Consider the following 23298-nt stretch of genomic DNA (forward strand, 5'->3'; position numbering starts at 1 on the left):
TGCATTATGACATGGAGTGAAGCCCTAAATACAGTAAGTACAACATTTCTTTGAAAACCAATCAAATGAAATGGTAACCAACTGCTTTCACTTTGTACAAACAGCAGAGTCATTAGCTATCTTGTGTCTTAATTTAAACGTCATGTAGTCGACACACAAATCCTCCTCCAAAGACCATTCAGTAGTGACCTGCCACTGTCCGGGGGTCACGAGCACACATGTGACCAATGAAACCTTTGTTTATGAGAACAGCGGTGGCCGCTGACCTCTTGACCATTCATTCAGCTGTTTAACTCCAACACACAAGCCATTAGAGGACTTCATGGGATCCTCAGAAACCAACACAACTGATAACATCACTTCAAGTCCGATGTGTGTGAACATGTTCTTGTTTTTTTGTACCCTATGAAAATACATCTACTACTACTCTTAGATTTTTAAACCCCATTTCAGATATGACATATCGCTAAAAGTATATTGCCACATGTATGGTACCTTCTCACTGCGGACTCGGTGACACTGCGTTTGTTTCCAGAATAGCTCATAACTGGGGTGCAGGTGAGTAACACATCATTACACTTCCGCAATGTTATTCTACACTCCATGCGGGTAAATTGTCGTGTTCTTGTGTGTCTCCAGAAGGTGGCAGAGAAGGACCTTCCCTCCAGTGTGCATACCTGCTGCCAAAGTTTCATCAGTTTTCCATGTATGTATATAAGGACTGCCCAATTTTGAAAGCGCTGTTGGATTATGGCCCTTGTTATCGCTCATGCCCAAGTATTGTTTTTGAGACCGTGTCATTTCAATTTTTTTTTCTGTCTCTCCTATGATATTTTCTTTGATCTTGCTCATGTTTCGTTTTCGTGAAACTGGACTCTTGTCATTTCATTTGTATTATCAGCTATACCGTCACTTTCCTTTTTGCAAGTGTTTTTTTTTTTGTTTGTTTACGCCTTGTTTTTCCTAGCTCCTTGATTTTTATTTAAATGCTGATGTCTACATTTGTGGCATCCATTCACCATTCAGTTAATCCATGAACTGTGAGATGTTACACGTTTATGTTGTTATGAAAAACTCACTATGCCAATGGTGTCAAACTATTTATTTTATTTTTATTTTTGGGGGGGGGTCGGGTGCAGGCCACATTGTAGTTACGGTTTCCCCTCAGGAACCATATATCAATTTGGGGAAGCCATTAGAATGTTTAATCCCATTCACATATTACATATAGACCACACAACAAATTAAAGAATAACTCGTTTTCAAATTTGAAGTCAACAATAATGACTTATTGTGGTTTACATGAACAATTTGAAATTTTGGAAAATCATCATGGAATTTGATACGTTTGATTTGCTTTCGTGGGCCGAATAAAATGATGTGCGGGCCAGATTTGGCCCCCGGGTCTTGACTTTGACACCTGTGCAGTATACAAATGCGTTCCTATTTTCTATAAGCTGCCCACTGCCCATCGAAAATTTGATCTGCAATAACGTTTTGTGTCTCCAGCCATAAATTCAGAATGAGAATCATGATTTATATTTGCTGTATATTTGTATATGCCTTTACTTTAAATGGTAAACTGAAACATCTTCAAAACAGTTCAATGGGTGAAAAACTGTTTGCAGTACGTTTCGTGTACTACCAAGTGTGTGTGCGCCTGGTTGCGAGTATATTATACGTGTGCTTTGGGCTGCGAACATTAAGCACACATTACGTGAATGGAGGCAGCCCCCTGCAGGTCTCTTTTTGTGTCCCTTCCCCCCCTCTCGTAAAACATCTGCTGGGAGCAAGTGTGGACGAGCTTCTGTTTTCTGGCAGCGTGTCTAGCACACTGGTAGAGCGAGAGAGCTGATCGATGCCTGTATTGGCTGTCATTTTTTGAATGAGTGGCTCATTTCCACGCAGATCATTACATCTCACGTGCTTTTCAACTATTTATATTTTCATCAATGTTTTTTATATCGTTAATTGATGATTTCACACGAATGAGTTTAAAACCCAAGCGAGACAGAGGATTATGGAGAGTGTGTTTGTAGTACTTTTGTTCTCAGTGTTTGTTCGAGGATCTCACGTCTACCGGTATGCAAACTCCAACATCCTTCAGCCGTCCATGTGAGTAACCGGTGCACTTCTACTTGATGAGCGATATGCAAGTTTGTTTCAGATGAGATCTTGAGGAGGAAACTAAAATTAGGATTGACAATTTTGTGATGACGATAGCGACGATGCTTGTTCTCCCAAAATGTGTTTTGTAAGGTGTAGATGAAAGTGATGTTGATTATGAAGTTAGATTGTCGTCTACGTGGTGCGATTGTCCACGTAGGAAAGACTGGAGATAAATTAAGAGATATGATTTAACGATAACACAGAGATAATACTTTTGAAAGTTAAAAAAATCGAATTCGAAATCACCACCGTCCCCGAAGAAAAAAAAATCAATGGGAGACAGAAGGCGTGACACTGAAGTGTGGTACGCTTATCACGAGAACAATCAAACAAACAAACAAATACGCAAACAAATAAAAACAACTACAAATTGTGGCCAGCTAGTATTATAGTAGCACACCATTACTAATGAGAAGCCTTTTACAAGAGCCACAAGTCTCTTTACGACCATGGCAGTTTAGTGTTTTATTTAATTTACTTATTCACTTATATTCTTAAATATTGATACAAAATGCTTAAAAACCAAATACATCAGTAAAATGCAAAATTGTGTAAAAATATATTTTCTTAATTATTTATTTATTATATATATATATATATATATATATATATATATATATATATATATATATATATATATATATATATATATATATATATATATATATATGTAACGGAGTTGTGCACTTAGATTATACAGTAAAGTCTCGTTATTCTCGGGAGTCGGAAAAAATATCGATATAACCGGACTATCGATATATCCGATCCTGCGCGCATGTAATTTTCTCCTTGCGTTCATAGAAATAGTATCGTAATAAGTGGTACTATCGATATAACCGATATCGATATAACAAGACTTTACTGTATATATATATGCACATGTGAATGTCTGTCTTGATATGCCCTGTGATTGACCATTTCCTTTTCTATGGCTATTATCACACTTGCCAATCAATGTTTCATTATGGTCATATAACAAAAATATTTTCGTGTTCTCACTTGCCTGCAGGCCTAATGTTTGCATGGAGCAGGAGATGATGTTGATCGCCCACAGGCAGCCGTGCGTGCAGGCTTTCACGCGTATGGTCAAAGTGTGGAAGCAAGGCTGCGGGGGGCAGTCGTGGTGTTTCGGATATGAAAGGAGGTGAGGGACTCGCATTATACATAGTTTTTTTTCCTTTGACCAGATGTGGGCAAAGTCTGAGAGTATGAGTCGTGTTTGTTTTGATCTTTGAATAACACCACAACGCCATCATTCCCACTGCCTTCATCTTTGCTTTTCTCAAATCTCCTTTACTCTCCCAGTCTTGTCCTCTAATGACAGCCGTCTTATGCTAAAGTGCAAGATGTCCCTTCCAGCCCCCACTCAACCCAACCAACCAACTATTAAACACACAAAAGTCTCCAGTCGCTACATTCCACTCAGAGTCCTTATGGCAACACAGTCGCTGAGTCATTTCACGTCAGTTTCTCACTCCTTGCTTTGAAACCCGCCGAGAGCTACAATTACTTGCTCTGAACAAACCATGTTGTCACCAGGCCTAATGACCGTGGCCTTGCAACAATGAGAGGGGTCCCAAAAGTACAGGGAGGGGATCAGCCATTATTCTCCAAAGACGCGTCTGGGAAATGTGTGGCGAAGAAAACGATTTAAGAAACAAGTCCTTATTAACTACGAATACTTCATGTCTGATGAGTACTTGTCTTGTGTTTTTCGCGCTGACAGGACGGCGTATTACACCGCATACAGACAAGTGTACCGGCAGGATTATCACACAGTCTACAAATGCTGTTCCGGATGGTCTCAACTTAATGGAGAAGCCGGTTGTCTTTACCGTAAGTAGTGTTTCCTCATATTTTGGCGGTGAAATGTATCCATTTTCAGAATCAGAATCAACTTTATTGCCAAGTATGTAGAACACACAAGAAATTCGTCTCCGGTAGAACACGGTGCACTGGTATCATCATAAGAAAAATTGAGGCACTATACAGTTCTGTTTGGGTTACTGTTTAGACAGTTAATGGCTTAGGGGAAGAAGCTGTTTAAATGTCTGCTGGATTTGGTGTGCATGAAGTGGTAGCGCCTGCCTGAGGGGAGTAGCTGGAAAAGGTGGTGGGTCCAATAGGATTTTTCCGCGCTCTTGTTTAGATTCTTGCAGTGTGCAAGTCCTCAAGAGTGGGTAGGACAGTGCCAATGATTTTTTTCCCGCTGTCCTAACTGTCCGTTGAAGTCGGATTTTGTGATTATTTTTTATTTTTTCACAGTGTACCATACTTTCCCGTGGTTAAGGCGCACCCAAAAGTCATGATTTCTTCAATATATGACCCTGCGCCTTGTACGCAAGTTTGCCTAATATGTAAAGTAATATTGAGCCACAACAGATCTCGCAACTACTGTAAGTAGCCACTGACTCCATTTCCCCCTGGAGAAGAAGTCGTGTGTCACCCCTGTCTTATTATGTAGTGCCTTATAATGTGGTGTACCTTCTATTTGGAAAACATTTATGTTAATACATTATATTGGGAAAAGTTTTTTTTTCATTCATTAAAGGTGTGCCTTATTGTCTAATGCACCTTGTTTATTGAAAAAATTTGACAATACATAATTAATTGGGGGTGCGCCTTATACTCCAGTGCGCCTTATACACTCGAAAATACGGTACTTTCTTTCTCGAATGCCTTCCCGTGAGAATGCGAAATGCACCAGTTGAAAAAAAAGTAAAATTCACTTTCCCCAACTAATGATTTTGACGGATGTTGTTTGTTGAAGATACATTTCAATCAATTAAAAGTTTATTCATTCAGTATTTAGTTATTATACATGGAGTGTGGGGAAGTATCAAAGTGACAAAAAGTACTGCTTTCAAATGAAAATGACAACAAAGTCCTTAAGAAGGGTGTCCATTGCCACCATTGGCCACCGTCTATAAATGCGGAAATGGATGGAGTAATGTCTACCTAGCAGATTTCCTGATTTCGGAGATGTGAGAGAGGCTACCGATGTGTTTAATTAAGTTCTGGATTGCTGCTTGTGAAGTTCAACATGTAGAAAAATTCACAATTCACCTCGGACAGACTGCACCTCAGCCATGAACAGAATATCTGGCTGAATATAACAGAATGTCGGGTCTTCTGTTCCAAGTCTGATGCGCCAATTTTTCAGGATCTCCTTGTAGAAGTGACTAATTAGCAACTGCACAAGCAACAGTGGTTGCTAAATGCCAAAGCCCGGATTTGTCCGAAGTAATGGTCCTTGGCTCCGAATGAAATCGTCAGTCAGAAGGTCACAATGGTCAAGAGGTGCTTTATCTTTGAGAGCGATCCAGAGTTGTCTATCACCACCAGGCCTGTTTGATTTATGTCACGACCTCCAAATGTCAAATGACCCGACTCCGTTGGGCAATGTAATACCATCTTTCTGTGCCAGGACACCAACTGAAAGACAGACTATCCTGTTCTTATCCCAGAAAGACATTTCCCAAAGCGACAATAAATAATTAAATAAATAAATAAAACAGCACTTATCAGCTGAATCTGGAGACGGCACACACTGATACACAAAAATTGAACAAAAACAAACAAAAAAAAAACAAATGCGAACGACCAGTTCAGCAAAAAGTCAGATGTGAAAGATTATCTTATTTTGGTGCATTCTTCAACAAGTAACGTTCTTTGATGGGATTTGATAGCTGCTGATCCACCGTGCATAGACTGCATACCACGTGCAAGCCCTCGTTAAAGCTTCCTAGTCCACAGCAGGTCCTTTCCACCTGACGTTTTGTGTTTTATGCATCACCTCATATATTGTGGCTGTTTTGACAAGACAAACTATTTTTTTTACCCCCGTTTGGAAACATTTTGAGATGCCTTTCTATCTTGTCACGCTGAAGAATTTTCAGGAGTTATGGTCTGCCAATATAATAGTATGCCAATGGTCTGCACGCTGGTCAGACCCTTGGCAATGTTTTTACTCCACACAGGCAGATCAGACCTGGAATTTAACCCAGTACCTCTGCACTGTGAGGTCAATGCGCGAACCACCGGACCATCGCCATGATCAAACTTTTTTTTGTCATCACAAAATGATATCATGTGTCATATGATTGTACTTTTTTCTTGATTTTTTTCCCTTTTCGTGTGGGCTGATCAAGAAAACTTGCTTATGTAGTGCTTTCCCCGTTCCTTCCACACATCTCTGAGGTGACCCATGTCCATTTCCGAGTCAACTCCAATTGTCTCGATGTCTGGATGTGCTTCTGAAAAAGAGTGAAGAACTCTTGACTCTAAAAAAGCGACTTCCTCCACTTGAGAGTATGAAAGCATCCATGAGTCGCCTCGGTCCTCAGGCACGGGCCCCGGTTCTAGATGAACGGGGTCAGTCAGAAGTGGATGCAAGAAGTGAAGTGAATTGATGGCGACAATAGCTTTGTGGTGGTGATTATCGTTGGGTGGACAATGGCTCCTCCGGTTTGTCCTCCCATTAAAATGCTGAATGTGAACTGGCCTCCTTTTGTGGCGGCAAAGGTAGAACACGCAAAAAGGGTCGAGTGGTGCGGACAAAGGCGATGGTACGATGTCTAGCCTTGGGTGGTCTTTATATGGGTGTCATAGAACAGTTTTCCGGCGCTCAGGGCGACCACATGCCATAGTTTAATGTATATCGGCATGGAGCCGGATGCATACAAATGTAACCCTGGGTTGAATCATTGAACAGAACGGCTTTCGTGTCACAGAGTTAGCTAAAGAGGCTAGCTTTCTTAAAAAAGACCCTTTTCGAGACGTTTAAATCTTAGAAAGCACAAGCAGTGGAATATTGAAAACCGTATTAATAATAATAATAATAATACATTTTATTTCAAGTATTCCCATTACACAAGCCCAAGATATCACAAAAATACTTTTTTTTTTCCTTCCCGATAAGCTTGAAATAAGCATAAATGAAACTAGTAACCTGCCTCACTATACAACCATCATCTGCGGCCCTTTTAAAGGTTTCTCATTTTTCCCAGATAGAGTTTTTTTCCCTTGCCCTCCTGGGTGAAGAACTATATAAATAAATGTGGCATGACTTGATTTCAATCGGCCTTGCTTGATATGTTGAGTGCATACTGTATGTACCATTGATGCTTGTTTGACAAATCAACGCAAAATCTGTCATTGCCCAATATAAGAGACCCTCGTGTTGTAAATAAAATATTTTGCAAATAGCAGGATTTGATCATCATGATAACAAAAACTTCACTCGGCATTGACCCATTATGATGGAGGGTAAAATGGGGGTTAATTCATTTGCATGGGACTGCCGTGATTTTACGGTGTGTAAAGTGTTCTTAAACTTTGGGTTAATTTGACGACAGTATACGTATCTCAGACACATTAACACACAAGGCTAACGTATACAAGCACATTTAAAACCAAAAGACCCACTTCCCAAATGTCACAGTGTTTAGCCAAACTGACTATTTATCAAAAGAACCGTGTTTAAAACTTTAAATCAGGCAGCCAAATTTCACATGACATTACCGCTTTTCAAACACTCTTTGAAACAGTAAAATATAATTTGTCACCTCAAAGTACATTGTCTGTGTCCAGGCACCCCTTAGGTACCCTTTTTCTGTCTCTGAATTGGCATAAAATACAGAACCTTGCTGTTGGGACCGCTCTCTGAGGGTTAAACAGATCGACCGAGCCTAAACAAACAACGCGCTTCCACTGTGACGATGTGGTCATTCACTTGGCGAGTTGAAAGAGCGACACCTGCTTTGGGCTTTTCAGTTTGCTCAGCACGAGTCGCTGCCCCCGCTTTTTCTCCCTTTGCTGTCTGCGAACACCGTTAAGCCTCTCGCAGAAGGTGCCTTTGTAGTGATAAGCGGACTTTCACTGTGACAGATGAGAGTGACTTTTATACCGTTCTGAATACCACATTTGGGCTTTTAATTCAGAGGAGATTAATCAAAAGGGAGGGCCGCCACCAAATAAGTAGTTGGAGCAGTTTTTCAAGATTCAAGCTGTCACTTGGCTATTATTGTTATTTTTTTGCTTTGACTTAAACAAATAGAAATGCCATACGATGGCAGGAAATTTAACTCACAGCATGCAGCAGTTTGTAAGACAGACTTTTATATAGAACTTTAAAAAAAGAAGATTCAAACTGTTTATTGCCACTAATAGTTGGTTTACTGTCAAATTAAACAAAGAGAATTGCCTGTTGCACATTAAAAGCATTCCACATAACTGCCTTAGGAAAGCCTGCTAGCTTAATGCTAACACACAATCCAGGATATTAAAAGATAAAGTAACAATAGATGGTCGGAGTGTCATCACTCTTTAAGCTACTGATGTTGGAACACAAATGATGTAGTAACGTCCCTAAAAAGACACATATTCTGCTTTTACAAACACACAAAATGTACATTAAGGCTCAAAATTTACCATCAGGAGGAATCTTTTATGATGTTTATCGCATTCAATGAATCTCGGTGCTTTGTTGAATCTTGCCTTTCCTAGCGCCACTATACTTTGTTTCTTGCATTGTTTTTCTTGGCTCATGGTGAACAGCAATTTCATTCTCTACGTTGTCTGAGTGATTTTTTTTTTAAATACCGTCAATGTTTTAATCTCTTTTGTTTGAGCCTGCAGATTTAGAATTCCAAACAAATCATGGATGACTCCCTTATTTGCCCTAATAAGGAAATACGGTATATTGAAATGTCAATGGAGGGTTTATTTGTTTGTTTGTTTTTAATATACTAATGTCAAGGTATTATTTGACATGCTTAGCACTCCGATAGTTCATGTCCTACAATGTTAACGTTACCAGTGAGTCTGTAACATTCATCTAAAAGTTCAGTTCGTATCTAATCTCCTTGTGGGAAGCGAAGTTCTTTTGCTTGGAAGCAATCCAGTCTGTTGCTATCATGCATTTTGGGTGTTGGAATGGAAATGTTGCACTTTCAGCCAAGTGTCAAGATTCTGGATGAGTCTCGCAGTCTTGCTTAAGTTAGGAATCAACTGGCTGAAGATAAATCTTTGATAGCGGCGGATTTGCCAGTGTTGGGATATCAAGCAGGTATTTCAATTACCTGTTTTTTTTTTCATTTTTTTTTGTCTTCCAGCTTTGTGTAGCTACGGTGTGTGCTTCAACGGGGGCCAGTGTCGTGAGGGATCTACTCAGCAATGCGACTGTCCTGCTGGATTCAAGGGGCCTAGCTGCCAGTATGGTGAGCGATGACCTTTATTTGCAATACATAATGAGTACATTAAATTGTGGAATCTTCTGAGCCAACTTTTATTGGCATTTGAAAACGGAATTAACTATTGAAATTAATTATAATAGTCCAAAGAGTTAGCATGAAGAAACCTTTATGAACTGTACAGGGGTTCAAAACACCCACAAATAATCGTTTGGTGCTACTGAAATTGAGTTTCCTACAATGCTTGTTCTCATTCGGGTAGCCGACATTCAATTTTTTTGGGGTGGAACTTCATGCCTTGCTGAAGCCATGAAATTCTACTCAACTTTATTATGTGTGTGTCTTGTTTTTTCAGTCCTTTAAAAAAGAAAAGGACGGTAAAAGATCAACTCGTAACACATGGTGATTAAGACACATTGACAGAAGGATGAAGTGACACAATTTTGCACCCAAAAGGTCACAGGTACATGAAATGAGAAATGTGTTATTATTGTTCGGAAAAAAATGTCCTCCTTATGGCCCTCAGTTTAAAAAAAAATCACCGTATTGTTCACACAAAGATGAGAGGAGACCTCGCTCAAGAATGCATTGAGAGGTGTTGCGGGGATATTCTTAGAATGTTTATGCATTTTTTTTAAAATAGCATGAACAACACATAAGGTTCAAATGGAAAAAAGAATGTAGGCCCAAAGGAGCTTTACATTGTAGGTCTTAGTGCAGTGATCAGTTAAAAAAATATAAGCGGTTGCTAGTCTACGGGTGATGACCAATCCAGTTGCACTCTGAGTCTTGTCCAAAGTCAGCTGGATTAGACTCCAACTCGCCCATGACCCAAACAAGGCCGAGCGCAACAGACACTGGATGGATAGCCTTTCATGATGTGAATGGGATTCTTGGCACCTCAGCATTTTGGCTTCTTGATCAGCAGAGAAAACATTTTATCTGCACAGACTTCATTGTTGAATTTGAGTCCTGAAACCGAAACAGTGGAGGTCTCTTTTTTTTGCGCTGATAACGCACCACACGACAGGAAATTCCTGCAAGTGTTGACGCCGACCCAGAATGACAGCCCCCCCTCACTCCACTTAGACGCGTGAGGATCACATTGAGGCGACAAATCCACCTTGCTCTATTTTCTCAAGAGCTCTGTGGTGCAGCAGATGTGTCTTCATGACACCATACTGCAAAAAATCACCCCTCTGCGCTTGTTAAGGCGCTCGTGATCAAGACCCGGCAATCCAGCACTGACAGCCCGTTTATGTGATCAGAGCTCTGTGCGGTTCCTTAAGCCGAGCTGAGTTACTTCTGATTACTTCATGCTTCATTATCCATGGGAGCACATTGACGTTTCCTCTTTAATGTGACACAGCGTTTCGAGGAGGCAAGGGGGTAGAGTGGGTGCTATAGAATAAGGCTACTGACTGTATTTCTAGTAAACACACGCCTGCTGCCCATGAACGCTGCGGTTGTAACTCATCTCCCCCTTTCTCTCTCATTTGAGTGGTCCTTGAGCTTGCGGTGGGTAGGAGCTTTGCCGATATCATATTATCCTAACAGATAAAAATAATTGGGACAATTGCAGCCCGCATTGACTTAATAATTTTATGAGCTAAGATGAGAGTTAACTTTAATTTCTGAGTTCTTAGGTGTCATTGTTCACACATGAACTGTTGCGCTCATTTGCAATCGGTTGCTAACCAAACGGCAACGTCGACTGGGAATGTGAGGGTAACAGTCTTCGAGATAACTCAACTGAACTTAATTCAATTGTATTTATAGAGCATGTTAAAAGAACCAATGCTGTGTACAAAGTGCTGTAAATGGAGAAAAAAACAGATATGTGTTACTTTCATAATGAAGACAGTTGAAAGCACAAAAACCTTAAAATTAAGATCAAGTCTGAATCACGCTGAGTCAATAATCAAAGAATACACATGAGTTTTAAAACGAGTTTTAAATATGCATAGCGAGGGGGCTTGCCAAATGTGCAGTGGGAGGTCATACCAAAGAGAAGTAAAAGAAACAGAGCCTCCACATAGTTCTTAGTTCTAATGTCTGCAGACCTGAGACATTGGACAGGTGTGTAGGGATGGAGGAGCTTCTTGAGTTAAGGTGGATGGAGGTCTGAATCATTATTTTGGCCGTTTACCAGGGTCATTGTAATCCCACTATATCACATTATCCTTCACTTTAGTCAAAACGGGACAGAATTACTTTTTGACTGTACTTACTTTTATGGGTTTAGATTTATGGAATGCCTTACTACTGTTTATCTTACATGGGCTGCTGACTGATAGTTTTATTGCAAATGGGGAATACTTTTCGATTGAGACGTTGCACTGCTGATGTTGAGAGAACATTCCATTTGTAGCTAAGAATTGATTGATGTGTTTTTCCTATTTCCCCTTAAAAGTAATGTACCGTATTTGAAAAAAGGATCCTTGGTCTTGACTTGACTTGGGATTTTGTTGGAATGAGCAACTACAGCATGGTTGGACAATTTCTACATTTATTTATGGTACAGTAAAGTCTCGTTATATCAATGTCGGATATATCGATAGTCCCGGTTATATCGATACTATTTCTATGCACGCACGGAGAAAATTACATGCAAACAGGGTCGGATATATCGATAGTCCGGTTATATCGATATTTTTTCGGACTCCCTTGAATATTGATATAACGAGACTTTACTGTATTTATTTATGCTTACACTTATGGACAAACATTTTCATAGCATTCCGTTAAATAATATAAAAAGTCACAGTGGTCATGAAAATAATTTAAAATTGACAAAACAAAAATGCATTTTCAAAATGACAATTAATGAATAAACATCAGGCATTACTTTATGTGTTACTTGGTCTGTTAGTTGTTTAGTTAGTTATTGAACAAATCGATTGGACCACCATGTCTGATGTCCTTTCATCTGTTGTCCATGTGGTTTATTTTAAGCAGGGCCACAAGATAGTTGATGACCCAGCCCACCACTGTAATCCCTAAATTGCAGATGTCGATTTTCAGATTATTCCTTTTTTTGTTTAAACATTCAGAATAGCTGTCACCAGGGAGTCTGATTTGAGATTTTTCCCTGTTCAATTAAAAATTGACTCAAGAATATCTTTGAGGTTCAGTAGTGGTCTCTCAATCAAAATGTTCCCCAACCTGTTAAAACCAGTCCACTGCACACTGGTCCTGCAAAACATCACATACTTCTTACCAAATTGATTCCTATCCACTCAGGCATGTGTTTTTCTGGCTGCTGTGGCCGGAGGCATGGCCCTTTCATGTCGCCCATCTTGGTCTCTTGAGAGCTGAAGAATGTCTTGTAACATCCAATCATACCTCGAGGAAGAGAAGATTAGATTTTGGATGGCCAAAGGTGGCGCTTCAAGGTCAACGTGACCTCACATCTGCCGAGCCGTTGTTGATAAGACGGTCATATCCTCTTCCAGAATCAACTGCACCTTTGACCATTTATTGAATCGTGTCTTTAGTGTCTGTACCCCAATTCGGGACCACTGCAGAATGTAATAAGAGCAGTGCCTTCAGTAGGCCTGCCTTATGGACTCGCCGTGTTGTAAAAATAAATCCGCACCCGTAAACCGCGGCTTGTCCTTAGTTGGGATGAAGAAAAAAAAAACATTTGTGGAACCTTCATGATGAGCTATCTTAGCACTTGACTGAGGATATAGAGGAAAATCAAAGCCAGATGTGAAACTTCTTCCAGTCTCTTATCACTGCCAGTCTTTAAGTGCTATTACGATGCTATTATGATGAAAATCCTGTTCTTCAGCATCCAGACCAATGGCAGCTTGTTCATAGTAATGGTTCCTGTCTCACATCAATCGTGGGAAATACTTTAAAGTGCAAGCTTTCATTTTGTCCTGCTTCCCAGGAGTCAATGTGAACATGAAAGCTTTAGGAAACTAATGGGGCTTTTTTGCTAAAGCATTTTGTCATGATTTGACTGACGATCACAGATCATGCTTGGAGATGAAAATCTCAGAAGGTTTGTTTCCCTTCAGATGACCGACTGCGTGGATGTAGCCTGACAAATGTGACGCAGATAAGATGTCACGTCTCCGAGCTGATTTCAAGTTCGCGTGATGCGTCATAGCCACATCCAGGACGCTTCATGACCACAAAGTCCTTCTGATGAGAAACCAATGCGACACAGACATTCTCAATGCAGTATTTAAAAGACGACTTGAACCAAAGGGAAATATCCGAAAGTGTACCGAGCATTTCCACTTATGCACTTATACATTTGCGAACTGTAAAGGTAGTCGCTAATTACCAAATGTGATGTCACTTAACGAATTTGTTACCTCACATTTTTTTGGGGAGAATCGACAGACCATACCGTCCACACCATCCAGGAACTCATCAATCCAGTATTTTCTATCCAAACAAGCAATGCACATTATAGTATGCCTGAGTCTGTCATGACTCTGACAGGTGATTATCGCGCCTCCCCGACATACCTGCACTGAAGAACTGAATCGTGACAAAAGTACTCAGCAATTGTTAAATGATGGGCTAGTCGTGCGAGTACTCACCCAGTCCAAGACACAGAATGATATTTATCTGGTAGTCTGACACCTTGATCGTTATGTATGACAAAAAAGTTGTTTTGTTTGAAAAGGCCATTGTAAGGACTTCAGTTGGCTGTTTATTTATTCATTTCTGTTTTTATATCCGTAATAGCAACGAAAATGCAGTTAATGGGAAAGTTAGCTCATCAAAATGAGATTCACAGGCTCAAGCGGAGACATCTGCCTTTTGACTTAGCTTGAGTTATGACATTTGGGATTTCTAATTATAAAAACACAAACCAAAGGTGAAAACCAAACAAGATCAGGGTGAGAATTAATGTGGCTCGCATTAAGTATTCACCTTGGCAGTAAATCGCAGCCTTAAATGGACCATTCAGAGTCACTGACCTCTTGTCTGTTTTGGCCATTAGGAGTTTTAATCTGCATATTGTTAGTGGGCAGCGCAGCGTGGCCGGCAAGGGAGCTGAAGCTAAGCGGGCCACGTAAATGCACTGTAGGCGCCGCGTCAGCTCCCAGGCGACCTTTTCTCACTCTCATCCTAAACCTGGTTGGTTTTCTTTGGGACCAGGGATTTTTAAACCTCTTTGTGCCCCTTGGGGTGTGCAAGCAACCTCTGGGATGTGTGCAATATGGCATCTGTAAAGAGTCACAAATCTAAATACAATATAGTTTTTTACCCCTCTTTAACATGTTTGTCATTACTTTATGCCGTTGGCCTTTCAACAGAGAGGTGGGCAAGCAAAGTGTAATGGCATTCAGAATATGACAAAAATGTCCATATTCTAGACAAAGAAGACAGATGATTTAAAGGGTAGTATGAGAGGCCACCTGTAAGGTGAAGGTTGAGAAATCATTTTGAAAAAGACGAGGGAGGGGGCTTATGACACCTCCATTTTTCCCTCATACAATGCCGTCCTTTCATCCCTGCCCCCCCAAAAAAAACAATAATTCACCCCCCACCCCCAGAAGTGCTGCTGCCAGTAGTATGCTGTTATTTTGCAGCTCAAAAGAGTGAGATCATTCGTGGTTACGGTGTACCTCTACGCTATCTAATCTGACATAATTGCGCGCCGGGCTACCGACCTGTCTCATTTGGCTCCATCTGTCAAGAAAGGCCTCTCCCGGTCATGCTTCAGGCGTCAAGGCCTTCGAGTATGTGCAAATCAGACCTGACAGCAGTTTGCAAAATATCATCCTCAAAGTAATTAGCCAAGACGACTGGAAAGGTCCGGGTTTCGTCTTCTGTTCTCCTGATGATCTCCAAACGCTTCACCGATGATGTTATCCGCAATGTTAGCCTGGCACGGGAAGGCCATATTTGGGGGCAACGCTCAATTGGGAGCACCAGCCTCTTTTTGACGTTTCGCCAGCTGTGAAAATGAGATGCTAATCTGACAGAAATCTAATGAGATAAAATCACGTGTCAAAACTGCTTTTGAACACTGACTGGACTCTCAGTTCTGCCAGGTTTGGGCTCTGGCTTACATTTATTGCCCGTACTTGCTGTGACATATATATCGAGAAAATAGCAAGTCTAATAAAATATAGAAATGACCACAATGTGTCACACTGGTCATAATTTGGAAATTAGGTAAAAACGGCATGAAAGTCGTTCCTTCTTAACTAGCCCTGAATGACTGATTAATTTTACTGAGATTATCTCTGAATTGGCAGCACGCTTGGATAAGGCATTTGCGATTCAGTCTTCTAATCTTGACTACTGGCATTATTGGTGGTGTTTGTATTTACTTCTCAGACTTCCTGTTTCCATGGCAGTGTCACTGCATCAATATCGCCCAATGTATTTTTATATTATAATTTTTTGGTACCACAAACTATTGGTGATGTAATCACGAGTAATACTAATACATTTTTTTGAAAGCGCTTGTCATCACTTTTAAAGACACTTTACAAGAGCTTAAAGAACAACCGACGTCTCCGGACAAGTTGTGTCCATAATTTGGAAAATGGTTTCAAATGACTTCTACTGAGCATATTTTACAAAGATATAGCTATATTTTACGTTTTAAGACTCGCGCTGAATTTTCAGGAAGTCTTGTTTTTGAGTTGGTGACAAGTCCGTACGTTACTGAAGGAACGCCCCTGACCGAAAAAAGGACACATTGTAGCAGTCCTTCCATCACGTCAATGCATTTGGCTGTACTTGGCTGCTCTGAAAACTTCGTGTAGCACCAAAAAAGAGGCAGAAGAGGGCGACAAAGCTCCATTCATTCCTTCCAGGAGCTTTGTCGCCATTTTCTGCCTCTTTATGTGCTACATTTCTCGCGGCCAGATACCTCAAAATGGCATGGAATAAATTCTTTAATCGATTGCAAACATGTATGCTTTCCTCTTCTGAACTATTTGAATCATATTCATAACTGGATGAGTAACAAGAAAGCATATTCTCCGAATCTGAAGTCATTGTTTTGATTCTCGAGCAAGGCAAGACGTCTTGGCGTGACATCACGAACACGGGGGCAGGACCTTATGAAACTGGCCACTTCCGGGTTCATTTTTTTGCAGATTTTGGACACTTTAAGTCATTTTTATTGGTGTTTTACATTTGACTAAAAATATCATACTGCGTGTTTTGGGTATTTTAGATGCTATAAAACGTTTTTCTGATGTCAGTTAAGAAACAAAAAAGTGACGTTGGTTGTCCTTTAAAATGCAGAATAAAATGTACACCTGAAGACATGCATACATAATTGTCAATAAAACACATCTAAATGAACAAAAGGAAATATGGATAAAATGGACTAAATTTTGTTCAAAGCAACAGATGATTTTTAAGCGCTGATTTGAAGGATTGGAGGTGAGTACAATTGTGGATGTGTTGTGGTAGTTGTGGTATACGCTCTGCTCTGCTCAATTCAGTTCAAGACATCATGCGTCAGCACCAAAAACAAATATTTGGCCCATTCCCAGAGAAGTATTTATTGTAATTTTGACTTCACTGCTCTATTAGTTACATGTTAAAACGAAATTCACGTTGCGTTGCTGTTCTAGAATGCAACTCCGCTCGTCTACGCTGCTCATGGGAAATATGATTATATTAAACTGAAATCGAAGCATCTTAATAGCACCAAATGACAAGGCTGACTATTGTCATGACTTAAAATATAGCATACCTCTAAAATAGGACACAGCCACAACCATAATTTATTTCAGAGCAGAACAACTGAAAATTAGCAAAGAGGAACACATGAACATATGTGCAATTTGGGCATGACAGTTCCTCCTGTACCTTGCGGGCCACTTTGCATCCGCCAAAATGCCTCCGGCAGTATATCTCACCCATGTAGACGGCCGGCGTAGGGACAGAGACAAGTTTACAGCAAATCATTTTTGGATTCCTTCTGGTTTCCATGTGTTCTGTGACCCAGCCACTCCAAATGCTCCTACGGGATCGAAATCAGGAGCAGCAGGTCCCAGCAGGTAGAGTGCAGATACAGCACACGCAACAGGTCAGAGGGCAATCCCCCTACCGCTAACACCCCTACCCCCCAGAGATCCACAGGCATTTGCTCAACTGTGGAAATCATAAAACGTGATTCTCACAGCTGCCCGACTTCTTTAAGTCTCACTGGCTGTAAAAAAAGCCTGAGAACTCAGGAGCCTTGTGGCAAGCTGCATTTTTTTAGGGGGGTATGTACTTGTTCTGGATTGTAGTGATAGAACCTTGTAGCTTGTATGTGATGAAAGAGATGAAATGAGATTTTTCAGCTACAGTGGAAAAAAACAATATTTGATGTTCATGCTCATGTGAACATGCATATCCCGGAAGAAATAGTATGAAAAGTGTACTACAGTACCGTATTTACCGGTATATAAGGCGCACTGGAGAATAAGGCGCACCCGCAATGAATGGGGTATTTTCAAACTGTTTCCATATATAAGTCACACTGGACTATAAGGTGCACTTTCAATGAATGAAAAACGTTTTCCAAGTATAATATATAAATATATAAAAGTTTTCCAAATATAAGGCACACCATATTATAAGGCGCTACATTAGAGGCTGGGGTTACACGCTACTTCTTCGGCAGGGGGAAATGGTGTCAGTGGTTGTTGACGGTAGTTGCGAGACCTTTTGTGCCTCAATATTACTTCACATATAAGGCGCAAGGTCATTTTATGAAGAAAATGGCTTTTGGGTGCGCCTTATACACCGGAAAATATGGTACTTTGCTGCCTTGAAATAGTAATGACATGAATTAAGAGTACCAAAAATAATCAAGCATTGATATGTGAAGTATGTGTGTAGATTTGTATGCCAAGCAAATTGAATGGTTGCATTGGCGCTAGTAGGTGGAACATTTCCTCTCTGTACCTCGAAAAATTTTGAGAGCAAACCATACAACAAAATTCCTGTCCCTTTATCATCAACTTGCTTAGCCGCCTCTCACAGTAAAACAACACCACTCGTCTTGGGAACAGTTGCAGAAAAATGACTGTTTTAATTCTGTGCTTATCCGAGTGACCTGATAGTAGAGAGCTTAGTTGGCAAATCCCGTGGCACCTCTGAACGCATTTCCACATTCCCCCTCCCTTTTTTTCTTTTTCGCCAAAGGTGCAAGGTTCGATTCCGTCTCCGGCCTTCCTGTGTTTGCATGTTTTTTCTGTGCCTGCTTGGGTCTTCTCCGGGTACTCCAGTTTCCTCCCACATTCCAAAAACATGCATTGTCTGGCAGCCACTTTAGGGTGTACCCGAACGACTAATGTCCGAAGACACCCACCCATGACCCATGCAAAAATAATTTAACTAATTCAGTGCCATTCCAGAATTTATTCGGGAATTGAAAAGCACGACGTGGAGCGCCATTCCCGAATTTGTTTGGGTTTTGTTTTTTCTTGCTGGGGTGCCGATAAAGCGCTGGTTCAATCGCTGGCAATGTTTTTTCCTCCCACGTTGGGCAGCATTTGCCTTTTGTACAGCTTCCCCTATTTCAAGCTCAGACCCATATGACTTAGGAATTACCTCATTTTTTTCTGATGAAAGAAGAGAGTCTAAGGTTACTTATGTTGCATTGAATGTTTATGTAGTCCCCAAACTTAATATTCTGTGGGTCCTGCAATTTGAGTGAAAATGACGAAAACCCTGGCGGTCCTGGTGGACACATTTTTGCACATGGTCTGGCAGTGAATGAGTTAATAAGGGTGAAAATGCTGCAACTTCATTGTAATTTTTTTGAGGACAGCCTCAGCTCTGCATGTCTCCCAATGAAGCAGCAGGTGGCAATGTTTAATTAAAATATACTTCTTGCAAGGGGACCAAAAATAAAAAAAAAGAATAAAACCACATCCAGCAGTTTCCAGATTGGATCATCTCATGAGCCTGCTCTGTTTTATGTCATTAACATCTGCTTATCCACACCGTGGTTGACATCCGTGAGCTGTTTTTGTGAAGTCTTTTCAATCATTTGTTTATTTTATTACTTCGGCGTTTGAGGCGAAGCTGCCGGCTGGATGGAATGTAAGGAATCGTGTCCGTCGAAATAAACATTTCGAGGATCGCTTGCGCCGCAGGTCAGACGAGGAGTTGTGCTTCCTGAGAGAGAGTGTAAATCCAATTCCCAGCTCGTTTATGGAACGTCTGCTTCTCATTGGGGATAGATTATGTGACTTTTTAATGGCTCATAGACGTATATTTGGGTCTCTGGGGTGCCTGCCCACCTATCAAGTGTGAAATTACACAACTGAGTACATGTGTCTCAAAGCATATTGTTCAAGTTTTGACCGAAATAAAACAACACCCAAATTTATTTTCATTTGAAGATTACGGACTGCATTTTCTACTACAAAGAATCACTGCCATGTCTCCGCAAACATTGAGCTGCAGTGTTGTTGGATTCACAGATTAAAATACCTTTCAAAAGATGGTCCTGGGGAAGACATTGACTCACTCACCAACACCATCACAGACTACATTAACTTTTGTGAACAAAACACCGTACCCACCAGGACTGTGCGGTGTTTTGCCAACAACAAACCATGGATTAATCCCGACATAAAAGTCCTCCTGAAGGAGAAGAAAAGGGCTTTTGTGTCGGGCAACAGAGAGGAACTGAAGGCCGTGCAGATCCAACTGAGGAGGAAGATCAGAGAGGGGAAGAAGGCCTACAGGATGAAAATGGAGGAGCAGCTGCAAGCCAGCAATGTCGCTGGTGTCTGGAAGGGCCTGAAAAACATCTCAGGCCACAAAAGCCCAGTGACATTGAACGAAAAAGACAAGGACTGGGCAGATGAAATCAACCGCTTTTTCAATCGGTTTGACAAGACGCCAGCCGCCCCCGGCCCACCGTCAACTTCACCTGTAGCTGCACCTGCACCAACTCTCACTGTGGCCTTACCCTCCCTGCCCCCTCTCACGACCAGCTTTCCGCAACCAACAACTGCCCTCCCAACCGTTGCCACACCCTCAGCCGCCACTCTGCCTCCTGGTTCCTGCCTGTCTGTCACAACTGCGCAGGTGAGGAACCAACTGAGGAGGATGAAGGTGAGGAAGGCAGCAGGTCCGGATGACATCAGTTCCCGACTCCTCAAGACCTGCTCCGACCAGCTGTGTGACATTGTCCAGCACTTGTTCAACCTGAGCCTGAAGCTGGGCAGAGTTCCACAGCTGTGGAAAACGGCATGCCTGGTCCCAGTGCCCAAGATTGCCAACCCCAAAGAGCTCAACAGCTACAGACCGGTGGCGCTGACGTCTCACCTGATGAAGACGCTGGAGAGACTCGTCCTCGCCCACCTGCGACCGCTGGCAAGCTCATCGCTGGACCCGCTGCAGTTTGCCTACCAGCCCAGCATCGGTGTGGAGGATGCCATCATCTACCTCCTCCATACGGCGTTGCTGCACCTGGAGAATGCTGGGAGCACGGTGAGGATCAACCGCCTATCGTAGCATCAGACAGCGCAAAGTAGATTTAGGTTTAACTCATTCACTGCCATTCATGAACTTATTTGGGAATTGAAAATATGACGTCGAGCGCCATTCCCAAATTTTTTCGGGTTTTGTTTTGTCTTGTTTGGGTCCCACTAAAGCGCTGGCTATGTCCTCTGGCAATGTTTTTTTTTCATTCCACAAGGGGGTAGCATTTACCTTTTTGCTATGTTAGCGCTTTGTTCCAGCTTGGCTCATTTTCATCTGTAATAGGAGAGTCTCATTCCATTCCGGTCATTAGTATGCTTAAATTCTTGTTACTTAACCACATTTATTTAAACAGATTGTTGTACCCCGCAGAGAAAATTGTACACTACGTGATTATTTTTCTCTTTGAAACATCTTCACCCTGTCATTGAATTTGTACATATCTTGTTAAATAAATGGAAGCAGCTATGATCATGCCAAGCACAAAGTCGCAGCAGACTTTTTCAGGTCAGACCCTGAAGCGGAAACAGGTTTTGGATATCCATGCCCCCTTCAAATTCCCCTCCTACCTTCCCACATAACCTACTCCTCATCTCACATGAAGGCTGCAATTTTCCGCCCTGCGGCTCCCGAGATGATATCTGCTCCGGAGGTTTCCGGCAGCTCTTAACCGCTCGTGGTCAATCGAGACATTAGAGTGGTCCTCGCGGGAACAGTGGCATTGAGCCTTATCGCAGTAAGTCTCACAATGGAAACCCTCTCAGCTTGCAGCCGAGCACGCACGGGGGAAAAGTTTCATGCACTTGCATCTCCTCTGCCCATCTTATTTATTTTTCATTCTTTTCCACAACTGTGGGGAAATGTGCATTTTTGGAGCTGTTTCTCAGGCGTGTTTGTTTTGCTTTCCATGATAAAGAAGACACAACAGCAGTAAGCACTTACTCCTAATGATGATTGAAATGCTATTCACCCAGAACAATTCTCAGCACCTTCACTGGTTTCCATAAACAAGAAGACCCTAGCTCAAAGTGCCAAATAGCAAAAACCTCTGAGGAATTGTGTGTGTGTGTGTGTGTGTGTGTGTGTGTGTGTGTGTGTGTGTGTGTGTGTGTGTGTGTGTGTGTGTGTGTGCGTGTGTGTGTGTGCGTGTGTGTGTGTGTGTGTGTGTGTGTGTGTGTGTGTGTGTATATATTAACTCCCAACCTGGAGGCTAATTTTGTCTGTTTTGAGGGGCTTCGGGAAAATGTTCAGGCTAATTAGTGGAGGGTGTATGTGGCCTCTTGATTGACTCCATGCGTTCCGGGATTAAGGCCAAAATCCCCTTTGGATAACACCGCCAGGTGTCATCAAACTGACTCATTCAAAATATTTTTTAAATGCATTTGCATGTCTCAATGAACAATAAAGATTCCTGTCATTTGTTATTTTAACATATGCAACGGTGGCAGATTATTCTTCCCTGTCAGTGCTGAATCTAAAATGTTATAATAGACTGGAAGGCTTTGAGATGATCTGTTGGACTCGGTGACAAGTCTTGCATGACATTTTGCTGGTGGTGAGGAGAACAAACTGACTGGAAAATGGGGACTTTTCCTGATTTTTGGAAGGACACTTCATGCAATGAGCTTCACAGTCGTGACAGAAACAACATTTACAAGAATCAGATTTCCTTTTGTTAGTAATTTCATTTCATTTCAATATTGGAATTGTTGCTTATGCTTTCGAGTGGCTGTTACAATCAACTCTTGACATTGGCGTGGCCATTTCAACCTCAAGACGTTTGGCACCTGTCCCTTTTAGGGAAAAACAATCTCATTGTGCTGGTTTATCTGTTTGCAATTTAGTGACTGTGATATTGACACATTGTTGTTTTACTCTTTCTCAGATGTCAACGAATGTGAAGAGACCAATGGAGGATGTGAAGCACTGTGTTGCAACACTATTGGAAGTTTCTACTGTCGCTGTCATACAGGACTCAAACTCAGTCCAGATGGCAAAACCTGTCAAGGTGAGAGTCACCTTTTATCCCCACAGTCCATCCGTCCATCCATCCAATTATCCCGAAAAATGGTGTGACTGTCATAACTATCCAGACAAAAAAAAGCCCCAAGTGCATGTAAAATTTACCTTTCTGCCTTTGTGGCCATTTTTTGGGGCTCTTCAAAATCAATTTTTTCTGAGAAATGAATGGTCTATGCAAAATTGTGTAAACCTGTAGGGTTGCGTCATTGTGTGTGGGCGGCCATGTCAATAAATTTTGATGACTGATGAAAACTCCACCTTGAAGAGATTCATAGGCAACCCCCCTCATAATAAACAAAAATCTTAGCGAAAGAACATACATGTTTGAAAGGGGAGTAAAAGAAGCGATTTTCATAAAACAGCTAAATCCTTCACTAAACCGATATGGTGGTGGGAGGTTTAATTTGGATCGTTCGTACAACAGCCTTCTTAGGCAACATAGGATTAATAATCCTGATGAGGTGATACCACAGCAAATAGGGGA

At 41.4% G+C, this 23298-nt stretch overlaps 1 protein-coding gene across 4 annotated transcripts in view; it reads left to right on the forward strand.

The window, feature by feature from the left end:
* The window catches only part of megf6b (multiple EGF-like-domains 6b), a 63799-nt gene that overhangs the window by 10909 nt on the left and 29592 nt on the right, over window positions 1-23298 (forward strand). For 3 of the 4 annotated variants that reach the window (XM_089011203.1, XM_089011205.1, XM_089011207.1), the window contains exons 3-7: window positions 640-2115; window positions 3179-3313; window positions 3896-4005; window positions 9285-9389; window positions 22678-22800. In XM_089011203.1, the coding sequence (XP_088867329.1) occupies window positions 2021-2115; window positions 3179-3313; window positions 3896-4005; window positions 9285-9389; window positions 22678-22800 (568 nt within the window). In that variant the 5' untranslated portion in view covers window positions 640-2020. The remainder of the gene's footprint in view (window positions 1-639; window positions 2116-3178; window positions 3314-3895; window positions 4006-9284; window positions 9390-22677; window positions 22801-23298) is intronic. The other variant, XM_089011204.1, reaches the window with a different exon arrangement.

Source organism: Hippocampus bargibanti, linkage group LG12, assembly GCF_051943395.1.
Source record: "Hippocampus bargibanti isolate YZ-2025 linkage group LG12, ASM5194339v1, whole genome shotgun sequence".
Taxonomy (NCBI): domain Eukaryota; kingdom Metazoa; phylum Chordata; class Actinopteri; order Syngnathiformes; family Syngnathidae; genus Hippocampus; species Hippocampus bargibanti.